We start from the raw sequence: 15,185 nt of genomic DNA on the forward strand, positions 1-15,185 counted from the left end.
AAGCGCAGAGCTCAATAAATCCATCCCCAGAAGAAAGCGCCTTATTTTTCATAGGTCTTAGGCCAATGGTCTGAGATTCACAACCGGGTCAAGTTTTACGTCTGACCTCTTAAGGTCTGCAATGAAGAGGCTAGGACTTCCTTCTGTTGCCCAAGTTCAGAGGCAGAGAAATACAACAAAAAGGCAAAAGAGATAAAGGACTCGTTATAACTCTTTGAATAGCGAGGTAAATACTGACGAACAGTGCCGATTAGAAAGAAGTGTTCGGATCTGTCTGGAGTCATGAACTTCCCTCCTAGCTCCTCCCTCCCCCTGCTGTTCAGCAGCTCTGTGTGAGGGTCTGGCTCTGTTATTTCTCTCAGTGGGAGCCACTCAGCTTTTCCAGCAGGAGACCCTGCCTCCAGGTGGCCCACCCGGGCCTGGGAGAATTGAGGTCTCATTTACACCAAGTCAGAAATGCCCCAACTAGTTTTAAAGTGAAATAGATTTGTAAAAATAACAATAATACTATTTGACAGGGCTGTTACAGCTCCCAGATCGAAAATTTAACCTTTAAAGTAGAATTCATCCTTCTCCTTTGCCCAACAAAACGAACTTTCCACATCTCCGCAGGCATTGCCAACCTGAGTGGAAGCATTTGCCAGCTCAGGGAAGCCTGATGTACGTGAGTAAAAAAGCAGCAGGAGGATTTTTTTCTTTGACTTTGGCGTCTTTCTTAAATAGTCATCCTTGCTCATTAGCCATTTATATACATTTTTAAGAGGAATTTTATCTTCATACTTTATGCCTTTTAAAAAGTGTATATCACACAGAGCTCATTGGAGAGAAATGGGTGATACTTTTGTATGTGATTCACATCATTTAAAAAATTGCCTTAATGGCTTTCATTCCATTTTTTAATAAACCGGGGTATAATTTACACACAGTGAAATGCACCGATCATAAAACAGGGCTCACTGTCTCCTCCAGCTCAGGGTCAGCTGTCCTTTCCCATCTTCTCGAAGTCCCACTCAGATCAGCTCTGGTTCAGTTGCAAGCCATTCTTCCCTTGGACCGCCTCTGCACTGGGCCCTTTAAGACTCTGGCCTGTCCTCCAGGGTTTCCTGGTATGCGCCCTCCCCTGCTTCCTCTGACCTGAGACCTGGCTGTACCTGACCCACTGCATCCTGCACAACCCTCTCAAGAGAAGGCTGCTCTCCCTTCCACACTTCCCACCTCAATGGGGCTGGGAGCCTCCTCCTTTCCCACTCACCTGTCCAGTCTATGGTCTCTTTCTTCCGAGGTCTCCTTCTTTTTTTTTTTTTTTTTTTTTGTTTTTTTTTGATTTTTTTTTTTTTTTTTTTTTGACAATGTAAGATTTTTATTGTTCGGCTCATCAGGTATGTTCTTGGCCCTCTTATGCAGGAACAGAAGTGCAGATGAATCTAGGACCCCTGTCCTTCTGGATCCACACTTCCTTCAGGGTCTTCATCATTATAAATATTCTCTGCCATCTGCCACACTTGCATGATATTGTCTTCTGACACAGAACAGATCACCCAAGGTTCATTGGGATTCCAAGAGAAATCAGATATCTTGGCAGTGTGACCACCATGAATAAACAACAACTCTGGTGGCCCATCTTCTGCATCTTCGGGGGATTGCTCCTCTCCAATTTTACTTAAATCCCAGACATTCAGTCTGCGATCAGTACCACTGGAAGCCAAAATAGTCTCATTGTGAGGTGACCACTGAACCTGGAATATTTCATCCTTATGTGATTCAAAGGAATGCAACTTAAGTTTCAGATTTCTCAGATCCCACAAGGCAACAGTCTTATCAGCTGATCCTGTGGCAAGAATGAATTCACTATAAGGATTAAAAGAAAGGCAGTTCACTTCAGCAGTGTGAGCATCAACTGAGTGGCTTGGTTTGGAAGTATTGTTTGAACGAGTATCCCAGATCATAAGTTTCTGATCATCAGCAACAGACCCAAACAGAGACTCATGGAGCAGATGCCAGGAAACATCTTCTACTACTGCTGTATGCCCTGTAAAGATGGTCTTCGCATCCACAACTTTTCCTTCCTTTGGAACAGCACTGATGTCCCATAGGCAGATGGTATGGTCATCTGAAGCACTAAGTAAATGCCCACTCAGATTTGGGTTCCAAGAAAGCCCATAGCCTTCCTTCTGATGTCCACGGAGACGCAAGTCTGGGTTGCACTCTCCAGAAGGATCTGGTTTAGAAGGATGTTTTGTATAGTCAAAAACAAGAACATCACTAGATGGAGTCTTTGTTGCAATGATGCATGGGTTCTGCGGCATATAACGTGCCCGGTTTACTTCTCCTTCATGGTTGATCTTAATTTCTATTTCAATTTTTCCACTAACAGAGCCAAAACCTCCAAATTCTCCTTTCTCACTGTCGTAGTGTGAAGCATCAAACTGAGCATCATCATTAGGGAGTTGCACACTGGCTATCACAAGGTGGTTTTGTTCATCCGATGTGTGTGTCCCCAGGACAAGTCGATGAATGCTGAAATCTTTCCCTTCTGGTCTGGTTACATCGGGAAGCCACTGTGCAGTTAAGCTGGGCCACTCCAGAGCATGGGTCATCACCAAATCGTAAAGAAAAGGGGTGTTCTTTTTCCATATTTTGTACTCTTCGTTGATCACGCGTTCTTCTACTGCGTCATCAAAGGCTGCTTCCTTGTCGGCCATGGCGTGCAGGAAAGCCAGGGGTACCCCGAGGTCTACCGTTTTGCCCCGAGGTCTCCTTCTTTAAGGCAATGCCACTGTTCTTTTCCAAACCCCAGCCTCTGTGCCACTCCCCTTCCCTCATAGAGGATTTCTGACCTACTCACAGACCTCCTCTCCTCCCATATGTCCGTCATCTTTCTCAAAGACTTAGAATATGCAAAGATGAGCTCTTCAACTAATTTTTTTATTTACCCCTAAGCTTGTCCCACTGTCTGTGTGACTTCTCAATGGCCATTTCTATCCAAAACGATCAGCATGTGGTGTTTCCCCATGGCCCTCGATCTCCAAGACCTCAGCCCCGCTCCTAAGGCTCCTTCCAGCAGCATTTCCAGAGCCACAGCTAACATTGAATCCTCCTCACCATGTCTTCAGGGATTTCCATTGATTTAACACAGACCTGAAAATGCTGCTGCTTTTCTTCCAAAACCTCAACTCTGTACTCTTAACGCCAAATTTCTCACACAGGATTTCATAACTTGGACCTTGTAGACCCAAGTCATGGCAACTGGCTAGCTGTTTGTCAAACCAATTGATTCTTGCTCCTGCTCCTGTAGCAAGTCTACATTTCTGGCCTTCCTCACAGTTAGGGGGCGCTGCATGACTGCATTCTACTGCATTCTAGTCCCTGGAATGTGAGTGGGGTGAGGCATGCCCCTTCAAGGCCTGGCCCACAACAGTCTCTCACACCTAAGCCTTCATGCTCCTCCCCCTTTACAAAGTGAATGCTGATGCCCAGGATGACCTCGAAAGTCACCAGATGGAGATGGCAGAGCCAGTCACCTTGAATTCCTGAATGAAACATGAGCCCCTCTGTCTTAGTCAGTTTAGGCTGCCTAAATATAAAAAAAATCCATAGACCCAGTGGCTTAATCAACATAAATTTATTTCTTACATTGCTGAAGGCTAAATAAGCAAGGTCAAGGTGTCAGTGGATTTGGTTCCTGGTGAGGGCTCACTTCCTGGCTTGCAGATGGCTGCCTTCTTACTATGTCCTCACATGTTGGAGAGAGACATCCTCTCTCTTGTGCCTCTTTTAACACCATCACACGGGATTAGAGCTTCAGCACATGAATTTGAGGGGATACAAACACTGAGTCCATAGCACCCTCTCTCCCCATCCCTGACTGAAGATAAACATGTACCTTGTCCCTGAATAAAACCAAGCTTTCTACAAAATTGAGCCTTTGAAATTTTGAAGTTCATTTGTCACAGCAGTTACTTTCATCTTAATTCAAATGTGTAAGAAGAAGGAATTCTAAAATGGATCATGTTCAAGTACAGTCACGAGGGACCTAGAATGGTCACAGTGAAGGTGAGGGGAATAAAGGGAATGCAAGTTCTCTCTCCTTTGTGGGTACTTTTCTCTAGTTTCACCCTCTTGGCTTTCTCTCAGGCGTACTTCATTCGTGAGACTGGGTCTCCGCCTATGTCTATGCACAATGCCAGGTAGGAATGAGAGAATGATCCAGAGTAAAGGAGGCACTGAGCAGGGTGAGAGGAGTGATTATGACCTCACCTCACAGTGCAGCCCAGCCCCTCTGCCCCCATCCTGGTGGTGGACAAAGTGTGCATGTTCTCCCCAGGTGTGCTGCAGGTGTGAGGGGCCTGTAGCTTCAGTAGGCAGCTAGCTGGGGATTTAGAATTCTGGTTCCTGGTTCTCTTTTCCTCTCACAACTGGCAATCTGAATGAGGTTGGGAGGTGGGACAAAGAGGAGTTAGAGAGAAAGGTTCAGGACCCACCTAATTGTGAGGCAGACTCTGGAGCCTGGGCACTCTCAGATGTGGACTGGTATGGGGCTCAGCGTGGAAAGGGTGGGTTCGTTCCTGGTAAAAGGTGCCACGTGGGTCTGAGTGTCTGGACCCAAGCCCCGTCACTGGCAGACTGGCCTTTCCTTGTGCTTACTGTCATGGATAGTTCTATCCATGATGCTGATGAGGGAAGTTACTAAGGACCAAGGCTTCCCCTCTCCATACTGTCCAGCTTTCTTGTAGGCTGGCATTTGTACTTAGAAACATTATCTCCCCAGATCTCATTCCCTCAGGGAAATCAAAGTGCTGTATGGATAGCATCTCATTAAAGCCCTCAACCTTTCCTCTGGGAGTCAAGCCACCCCCTTCTGCCAACTCGTCATCCCTGCTGCATTCGAACCAGATTCTAAATAATGAATATTGTGATTTATTGCGGGTCATTTGGAAGGAGCAGTAAATGGACTGTCAACTTCTCTGTCCATCTGAAAGGCACCATCGTAATGTGTGTACAAGAGAGATAATGGCTGTTCTGACACCACTCACCTGGATGCCAATGATTTATGGTTATTCCCAGGTGCCTTTTATTCCCTTGGACAAAGAAGTCCCAGAATCCTTATTCTTTCCTCGAATGTTGACATTTCCTACCTTTCCACTCCTATCACCAGCCCACCAGTACACCAGGCATCTGGAAATATGTGCTGTTCTTTCAATGTACCGGTTTCCTTCAGGCTTTCAAAGCTCTGAATACACCATTTCCTCTGCAGAAGGCACCCCCTTAGCCCCTCAAGTTTGTGATCTCCCGCTCACTCTATGAACCAGCTCCAATCTCATCTCTTCTATAAGACCTTCTTGGACTTCTGCAGGATGAGTTCATTGCCCTTTCCTTGATCTAATTGGCAACTAGGATTAAGAACCTCATTTTACACCCTCAAATCTAACAAGTATTTATTGGGCACATATTATGTGGCAGATCCTGAGATAGGTCTAGGGCAGGGATAGGAATGTATATGTGAATCCATACATACATATGTATATGTACATGTATATATGAATAAGACAAAGCCCCTGCTCTTGAACAAGTCACCACCTAATAAGGGAGAAGTCACGTAAATGGATACATTTCATACAGGATCATGTTTGCTGTAACAGAGGTAGCCTGGCCCCAATGCAGGAGGGTGGTAAACTTACTGGGGAGGTCAGACAGGGCCCCAGAAGGAGGAAATATTTGAGCTGAGTCTTAAAGGATGATGAGTCTTCCCAGGGGCATGTCAGACAAACGGAACAGCATGTACAAAGGCACGGGGGCATAGGACAGGACCACCTAGAATTATACGGTCAGGAAGCGGCAAGAAGCTTGATATGGTTGAGGCAGCAGGCATGGAATCAGGATCTGGAAAGGCAGCCCAAGATGCTCTGGAAAAGTGGAATGAGTTTAAACAGTGTTTAGTCTGCCAGACCTTCGTGCAGAGGTTGGTCAGCATCTAGGCCCACGTCCAGGCGTAATGGAGAGTGGCTATGTGTGGGGAGGATCGGGGGCGAACAAAATGCTCTGGCGGAAGATGCTGAAGTTCCCAGGGGTCCCCACAGATGCTTGTAGGCATCCATTGCCTTTGAAGGGAAAATTCTATATCCACACCTGTGTGCCCACAGACACACCTGGGCTGAGGGGTGCTGGCCGACTCCCTAGGAATAACCACCGCTATCTGTGCCCCTCCCTGCTCAGAGAGGCCTCCTCCTTGGCCCCTGGGCCCCACAGACAGATGAGGCTGGCGGGGCTGCCCTCGTCTTGCAGCCAGGGAGCCAACGTGCCCACACACAGCTGCCGGCTTTCTTCCCCCCTCACGTTAAGCTGGAACATTTTGCACTTTTCTCCTCCAACTCTTTCAAAGCAAGTCGTTTTCCTCCTCTGGAAGGATGCCCATTGTTCACTTGACATTAAAGATAGGTCTTCACTGTTTTCTCTTAAGGCGGCAATTGGGGAAGCGAGGCTGTATTATGCGGACTTGTCATGAGGGTACAACATTGTACAAAGGGATGATGTGAAACAGAAATTGCTCTCTTCAGCCTTCCCAGCCACTCCGCGCAGATTGCAGGCGGCTTTCTGCCCTCTCGGGTTCCTGGAGCAGCTTGTGGGGGTCACTGGAGGCAGCGGTGGGGTTTGTGGTTCTTCACCCGCAGCCCTACTGCAGCCAGGGAAGCGGCGAGGAGCTGGGAACTGCTCAGTGGGCAGCACAGTGGCGAGGCCGGAGGGTGGTCTGGGGACCGGGAGAATGATGAGGGAAACCTTTCTTTCCTGGTTTTTCTCAGGAATATGGTGACTTCAGGGCCTCCGAGTGGTGGGGTGGCTGGCTAGTTCTACAGAGCGAATGGTCTTCTCTTTCCAGGGAGAATTCAGAGTTCATTTCCCAGGGATGGTTCCTCAGGTTGACATTACTGCCTGCACGCAGCCCCAGCTAAATTCTGAATGGAGCCCTAGTCATGCCAATGTCCTCATTCATTCGATTGGGCTGTGGGCCCTGGTCTCTTCACTTTGTCACTGACTAAACAGCTGACCTTGGACAAGTTACTGAATGACTCAGTTTCCTCATCTGTAAAACGGGAATAAGAATTAGTTCCCTTCTAGGATGGTTGGATGGGTTAACTGATACAATGCATGTACTTTTCGTGGTGCCTGTCTGCCTTAAGACCTCAATAAATGTTTGGTGCATGTTGTTATTTTAATCATCATTAGTCCACAGATACTTATTAAATGCCGCTTGTACTGTCCTGGGCCCTGAAGAAAGGAAGGTGGAGACTGGGGGTTCTTTGTGGTCTGATGGGAAAGGCAGACCAGGCTACAATAGTGCGGGGTTGGCGGTAAGGGCTGGGAAAGGGGACCATTGGGTGCCATGGCCGGCAAGGGAGGGACATCTACCCAAGGCCAGTGGTGAGAGGGCTTCTGGAGGGGGTGCCTGCCTAGGGAGACTTGAAGGATGAACATGAAAAACCAGTCTTCCTGCCAGAGGGGACGGCGTGTGCAGAGATATCAAAAGCCCCTTAGTTTCCCAGAACCATGCTCAGGCCGATGCCTGAGCCCAGATGGGGCTGTTTGGTGAGGAGATGAGGAGTTGAGCTGGAAAGGAAACTCTGTCCCTCGGGGAGCGCCTTGGGCAGGAGATGAAAGGCTGGGATTTCACGCTGGAAGGGAGTAGGGAAATGCCTAATGGTTTTCTGTAAGGAAGTAGCGGGGCCTGGTTGATTGGCTTCTGGGTGGAGAGGGGCTTGGGTGGATGAAAGCCTGGCCTGGAAGACACAGGACTAATGCGCCAGGGCACAGAGGGAGGAAGCCCTGGGAAGTGGCCGCGGAGACGGAAAGCTGGTGCTTCTGCGAGGGTTCCAAGCCAGAATCCCTGCAACTTGGTAATAACAGCACATAGGAGGAGTTGGGGACATGCCCCTGCCCCACACGCCACTGGGTTCTGTGACCATGGATGGTCCTTTGCAGAGATGAGGTGCTGGGGAGCAGCTGGAGGTGTGGTGTCCCATGAAGGCCGTGCCACCCTGTTTGAGGGCCCGCAGGTGGACATGACCAAGAGGTAGCACCACCCAGGGCTCTAAGGGAGCTCTGGGCAGGTGATCTGAGTCACCGACATTGAGGTGGTAGCTGAGGCCATGGGTGGATGAGCTCTCCCAGGGCAAGGAGCACAGCCAGAGCAGGTGACTGAGTGGAATTTAGAGAACAGCAAGATTAAAGGGATAGAAGTGATTGGAAGTCAGAAAGGAGGGGTCAGAGTGGTGGGAGGAAAACCATGAGGAAAGGGATGTCATGGAGGAGAGTTTTGTGAAGACGTGGTCGCCGCTGAGGACAATCGGGGGGCGCCTAAAAGTAGCCCCTGAATTTACAACGAAGGGAGGTTGGTGGCGATGGAGGCAAGGACAGCGCCAATGGTGGTGAGGGCAGAAGTTGAGAATGAAAGATGGGGACCAAACAAGGTCCGGCTGTTTAGAGACTGTGCCAATTACGGAGGCAGCAGAGGGAAGCACCCAGGTGTGTTATGAAAAGAGCCAGCAGGCCCTTCCTAGACCTGTTGAAGCAGAGTCTTCGGGGTGGAGACTGAGAACCTCGCTGGAAAAAACCTTTGGGCGATGCTGCAGTGAGATTCCCCGGCAGGACACTGGGATTAGCCCCAGGAGCCTGCATCAGGGGCAGCCTGGCAGCCCGTGTGAGCAGAGACCAGGAATGGGCTCTGGGCTTGACTCTGGATCCACCACGCGCTGTCTCGGGCACTGCCCAGGCCATTTACTGCTGCCATGCCAGCCTTCTCATCTGCAGGAGGGGCGTAACCTCAGGGTTACTGTGAGGCCCTGGTGAGCATGCACATAATACGCCCGGCTTATGAAAAGCGTTCATTGTTGAGTTTATTAATGCTGCCATTGGCTACATGATCTTGGGCAAATTTCACAAAACTTCTGGACTCTGGTTTCCTCATTTGTAAAACACGAGTAATTGTTTCTCACTCAGCAGGTATTGGAGGACCAGTCTCATTGTGTGGGGAAAAGTCCCTGACATATAGACGCTCAATGAATATTAATTTCGTGCTTAGTGCTGGTCACTGGTTAGAAAGGCACTCTGCAGCCATCCCAGTCTGGGGCCCTTCAAGATGGCCAGGGTGGCTGTTACCCCTTCCGGCAGACAGGTAACTTCTGGTTTCATGGGAGACAGATAGCCCTGGGACAGGGTCCTCTGTTGTCCTAACCTCCTAGGAAAGGCTGCAAGTTGAGATGCTCACAGGGGCCAGAAAGAGCTGGTCAGATGCCCAGGATCTGCCTCCAGCCAGGGCCTCAGAGCCACTGGAGAGAGTGGACAGACAGCTCTGCAGCTCACTACACCCAGGCCCAGTCTGGGGGAGCTGAAGGGCACAGAGGGAGGTGTGGACAGTGCGGGGTGCAGGGCCTGCTTGCTGCCTCCTGCTGCTCTGGCCACACACAGTGACCTGGCGACCATTGCATGCTATTCTGTTCAGAGCTGAAGTCAGAAGGTTGGGCCCGTTTGGGATCTGAGCCTTGGATGAGAAAATAGGACAGAAAGCAGTATCTGCTCAGCACTGCACAGTTTACAAAGCACTTTCCCTCTGGCTAGATCTTTTGATCCTTAAAACCACACAGTGCAGGGGGCCCGGCAGGCATGATCCTCCCCTTTATAGAGGAAACAGCGGCCAGGAGACATGTGCCAAGCCTGTGTGGCTGCGTCTGGACTCAAATCTAAGAACAGCTGGCTCTAGGGCCAGCGCTCCTGCCACGGGCCCAGAGTTGCTTGGAAAACGGTAGCCCTGGTCCAAGATGCAGGCTACCACCTTGCCCTGTAGTGTGAGACAAGTCACTTAACTGCTCTGGGCTTGAGTCAGCCGCTCTGACAAACACAGAGGTTGGCCTAGAAAACCTGGAAGATCCTTTTGACCGGACCAACTGGCTGTCTTCATGCTGGGGGAACTCTAGGCCACCAGACGTGCCAGCGTTAACTCCGGAGGCTTAGTTACAGCCCCGGACCCTCGACTCCACCCAGAGCGCCAGGGAAATACACCTGGCCAGAGAGCCCTTTACTCTTGCCTGGAAGCCACGATGACCCATCTGGGAAGAAAAGAGTCTGATTTGGAGAGGGGGAAATCCACAGACATCACTGGTCACCAGCAGGGCGGCGCCACCTCCCAGCAGTTCCCTGCCCCTGGGCCCAATTGTCCTCCTAGGCTCTACACCTGGGCCCTTCTTCTGTGGTATCTACAGAAGATTTTAGAATGAACAGATCTCCCTTCTCCCTCTGGTTTGCTGTGTGTCCAGGGACTGAGTGTACCAAAGTGGGCACTCGGCAGGCAGGAGCGCGGCTGTGTGTGTGGCATGAATCAGAAACAGAATTATTCATCTCTTCGTGGCTTTTATGTCCACCAGGCTCTGCTGAGTGGGGTCATCACTTCTCAGAGGGACCCGTTCTCCTCCTCCCAGGCATCATTTTTCCCTTGGAAAGCGAACTTTGTTTTCTGCATTTTGTAATCACAGAAGACTCAAAAGAACTTTTTTTTTTAAGAAAAGAAAAGAAAAGAAAAGAAAAAAAAAGCCCAGCCGGCATGGCTCAGTGGTTGAGCATTGGCCCATGAGACTCCCAGGAGGTCATGGTTCCATTCCCAGCCAGGGCACATGCCCGGGTTTTGGGCTTGACACCCAGCGTGGGGCGTGCAGGAGGCAGCCGATCAAGGATGCTCTCTCATCATTGATGTTTCCATTTCTCTCTCTCTCCCCCCCCCCTTCCTCTCTGAAATCAATAAAAATATATTTTAAAAAAACAAACAAAAAGAATGGTCCTGTCCTAGAGGTCACCCATGTATGTCAGGCTCTTGGCTGGGTGGAAGGACAGAGGGAGGCTCCGGTGAACACTAAACTCGGGGGAACATGCCTGACTTTGGGGGCCTGGCTGTATTCCCAGCTCTGCGGAGCAGGAGGCTGGGCTCCCCAGGGTTTGCACCTTGACCTGAGATCACTTTCTTTAGTTCCTTTTGGTTCCTTTGACCTTTTTGCTCAATATGCAGATGAAGGAGAGGGGCCTAAGGAACATGGTATCTTCAGCTGCCATGTGGATTATTCTAGAATTAGGCTGCTGCTGTCAATTTTATTTGATGGCCCCAGTTGGATCTCCAAGTCATACCTGTAATTTGGTGCACTCCATGTACTACGGTCTGCCTGAGAAATCCTATAATTATGTTTTAAGTGACAAAGTTTTACGGAATAGCTAAATAAATGCAGCTAAATTTAGAGCACTGCCTCTTTACCGTGCGATGTGGTGGGAGGTAGAGATATGAGCAGTGGCTGGTAGAAGGAGAATATTGTTACTATCCAAAAGGTGGCAGCAGAAATTACCTCAATTAACTTAACAAGAAGCCCGTCCTCTCACCAGCCCGCCCGGGAGCCCTGGCACACACCCCGTCCCTCTTCTGCCAGAATTCCGGCTCCCCCGCCACGCTGTCCCCAGCCCCATCTGCTGCTCCGACTGAGCTGGAGCCTGTGTCGCAGCCCCACCCTGCCTCCTCCCCAGAGCCTGCAGCTCAGCTTCCCCTTCCCCAGGAGCCGGGTCAGGAGTCCACCCCCGGAGGAACCTCAGCACAGATCCCTGCTTGACAGGGGTGGCCGGGAGAAAAGCAAGGCCTGTCTGCCCCGTACCAAGTCCATGGAAGTGAGGGAGGTTGCCTACCAGCCCCTGAGTGAGACCTGGGGAGGGACTCGATACATCCCTCACCTCTGCTCACCTACGCTCTTTATTTCTGAAGATCTCTGTGCTGGGTATTTGTGAATGGCTTAGAGCAAGCATGTCAAACTCAAAGGCTAACACAGGCCAAATAAATGAGGTATTCAGTTCATGGGTTGAGAGTTTGACATGCTTGGCTTAGGCTGGGTTCACTATTTGTTTGGCTCTAGCTATGTGCTACATACCCTTCTAGGTTCTGGGTTTACAGCAGTGAGCAAAGCAAAAGTCCCTGCTGCATGTAGCTAACATTCCAGGGTGGGTAAGACGATCAACAAGATAAATTGGGGGAAAGAGGTGCATGGTTATTTGGTGAGGCGTGTGAAGGAGAAAGACAGGCAGCATGAAGGGGAGAGGAGTGACAGAGATGGGGATGCTGCTTGTTGAAATGGGGACAGGAGAAGATACAGGGCTCAGGGGAGCGAAGGTGCAGTGGGATTGGAAATTCAGTGTTGCAGACATTGACTTGAAGATGGGTGAAGAGAGGGGGGGTAATCCAGGTATCCTGAGGCATTTGCTTATCTCACTCTGAAGTTCATGAGAGAGACAGGGCTGGATCGAGAAATCGGGAAGTCATTAATGAATGGATGGTAACTGATGCCCCGCCGCGCTGAGATCACTGGGGGGAGATCTGTCAGTCTGCATGGTGCCCCCATCTGGCGGAAACTCACCCAGCCTCAGATTAAGCCCCGGGTAATATGCTGCCTTTTGAAAACAAACAAACACACAAACACAAACAAACAAACGCTTCAGTTCCTGATGACTCAAGTGGCATGTGTCTGGCCCTGATTGTGCAGACAGTTTCACAGGAAGTTGCCAACACAATGAACCATCTGAAGCCTCTAATGAAGCAATTATAGCATGTGGAACGAACAATCAATCAGCTGTAAACTCGGTGGTGAGGATTTACAGGCTCATGGTGGTTGCATCCAAGAGGAACTTACTGGAGATAACGCGGGCGCCTCTGCCCCTCCCACAACACACAGGAAGGAAAGCATTCCCGTAAAAAGACTCCCTCCACCCACCAATCTGTGCTGCTCTCGAAAGTGTCCTGGGATCACCAAGAAAATCGTTCCCATTTTGGAAAGTTGTGGTTAATAAAGACCTTCATCTCCCCAGGTAATGCATTCCCCATTTGATTCGTGAATCTGCAACAGCCGTGCTGAGGGAGACATCATTGCTATGGCTATGATTATAGTATTATTTTTTCCCATTGCTCCGTGGCGGTTCTGAACATGGATTACCTCTAATTCTTATAATCAGTCTGTGGAATAGGGTTTATTAGGCTTAATTTGTAATGAGGAAAGAGAGGCTCGAAGCTGAAATCATCTGTCCTGTGTCTCAGTGCTCTGAGGTGGCGCAGCTGGGTCCATCCGGGTCTGTCTGAGACCAGCCGCCACTTCCCAGGCCAGCACCTCCCATCGGGTCTGAACACCGGGAGGCCTCTGTTCAGCCATTCTTTTGAGTGTGATGTTAGGCGGTTCTTATTGAAATCTCCACCACCGTCCAAGGCTGACTTTCTAAAGCCACCCATGTGAGAGACGTAGGATGTTGGCCCTCTGTTCAGCCCTCTTCATTAGTCTCCCTTCCAGATTCTGCAACCTTGTCCCACGTGACACAGAGGGGGACCCGCTGCTGACCACCTTCCTCACAGCCACCCCTCCCTTCCCCGACCTCTTTGCTGGAGCGCACTTCCCAGTGTGGAAGCTAAAAAGATCAGAAACTCACTCCCCCAGAAGGGAACACTGAGACGGAATTTGGGAGCCGGGGGATGAGGGGATGGGGGAGGCGGAGATGTCTGTGTGGTACCTAGGAACCCAGCTGTGGCCTCCACTCCCTGCAGGTGAATTATTTAAACTCTCCAAGGCCTCAGTTTCTTCTCTAAAACGTGGTTGACCACACTTATCACAGGTGTGTTTTGAAAAGAAATTGGATCAAGCATGTAAGCACCCAGTGTAGAGCTGGACACAGAGAAGTTACATAATACATGGATGTTATTATTTTTATTACTATTACTGAAATGGGGCTGCTACTCACTGAGTTTTATTTCGTTTTAAGGTGTGAGGTTCATGCATGGTTTAGGCAAAGGGGCATTAACATCATCATCATGAAAGTATAGAATGCCACCCTAAAAACAGCAACAAGCAAGCAGTCCTCCTGTGTGTGCAGTCATTATTCACTGACTTCAGTTGCTGGGGTCAGGGCAGAACATCACCCCAACCACAGGGGCCAGCATTTCTCAGGAAAGGAAGCCCCTTCCCTTGGTAACAATGATTAGATACATTAATTGTTTAGTCCTTTCAAGAAGCTTACAGCCACTGCAAAAGACATAGGGTGAAACTTTTAAATTTCACAGGGTCAGCGTGATGGTTAACAGGTTGGAATAATGGCTTTAATGAAGGAACAAAGTTGGAAGGCTCTTGAGATGTGACTGGTTGGGTATTTAAATTTTTTTAAATTTATTTTTCAATGACAGTCAACATACAATATTCCTTTCAGGTGTACAACATAGTGGTTAGACATCGATATGCCTTATGAAGTGATCCCCAGGAAGTCTGGCACCCACCTGACAAGCTGAGTATTTATCAAAGCAAAGGGTCTCACACTTGGGCATGTTTGGAACCATCTGGACGGTGTAATAAGCAGGCAGTTGTATCAAACATCTTAACACACCTAAGGCAGGCCTGTTCTCTCACGGTGTTGCATGTGCCATTCTCGTCAGCAGCCCCCAACCCTCCTTTAGGTGAGAGACCGAAACTCAGATGTGGCTCCATCTGAATGAGCTTGTGTGACTCCTGGAGGGACTCACTGAGTCATACATATGCCTGAAACCAAAAGTAAAACTAGCTTAGACCAAAGGGAATTGCTGGACCTTAACGGTGGAGGAGACAGCTTTCATACAGAGTGAAGGAGGAGGGACAGAAAACAGCAGACAGGGACTGCAACCCCTGGACATAGCTGGGGGTTCTCTCCTCCCCCCGCCCCCCATTTCTCCAGAACTCCTTGTATATACCTCTGTTATATTTCCACTACATATGCTGGACTTTGCTTCCATGTTCCCCTCCCCCACCCCTCATCAAAGATCGTGGACTTCCTGCGTTCAGAAGCAATACCATATCTTCCTTGGTGTCCCCAGGACCCAACAACACAGGGCTCGGCCTGTGTATGGGAATTCAGTCATTGTGGAGTGAATAACAAGAAGATGCTTAAGACAAGAAAAGGCCAGAATAAAGAAGTAAATTTCATTTCTTCTGCCACTTGGAGATCCAACATCAAATAGTGTGGAGTATATTTACATAAAACCTTCCAGGATAGAGAAAAAAAAAGTTTACTTCTCATTTTACCCAGAATTCCCTTCAACAAATGCAACCAAACACCTGGGAACTGGATACCTGCCACTGTATCATCCGTTTGATGTCAGAGTGGAA

General features: G+C 49.3%; 1 protein-coding gene across 1 annotated transcript; it reads right to left on the bottom strand.

Annotated features, from left to right (window-relative positions):
* Window positions 1-1,345: 1,345 nt before the first annotated feature.
* Window positions 1,346-2,756, bottom strand: LOC118667219 (histone-binding protein RBBP4). The gene has a single exon (XM_036330112.1). It carries the CDS (start codon window positions 2,700-2,702, stop codon window positions 1,425-1,427), a length of 1,278 nt encoding a protein of 425 aa, XP_036186005.1. The 5' UTR covers window positions 2,703-2,756; the 3' UTR covers window positions 1,346-1,424.
* Between the last annotated feature and the right edge of the window lie 12,429 nt (window positions 2,757-15,185).

The sequence above is a fragment of the Myotis myotis genome, unplaced genomic scaffold (genome assembly GCF_014108235.1).
Source record: "Myotis myotis isolate mMyoMyo1 unplaced genomic scaffold, mMyoMyo1.p scaffold_m19_p_12, whole genome shotgun sequence".
NCBI classification, from domain to species: domain Eukaryota; kingdom Metazoa; phylum Chordata; class Mammalia; order Chiroptera; family Vespertilionidae; genus Myotis; species Myotis myotis.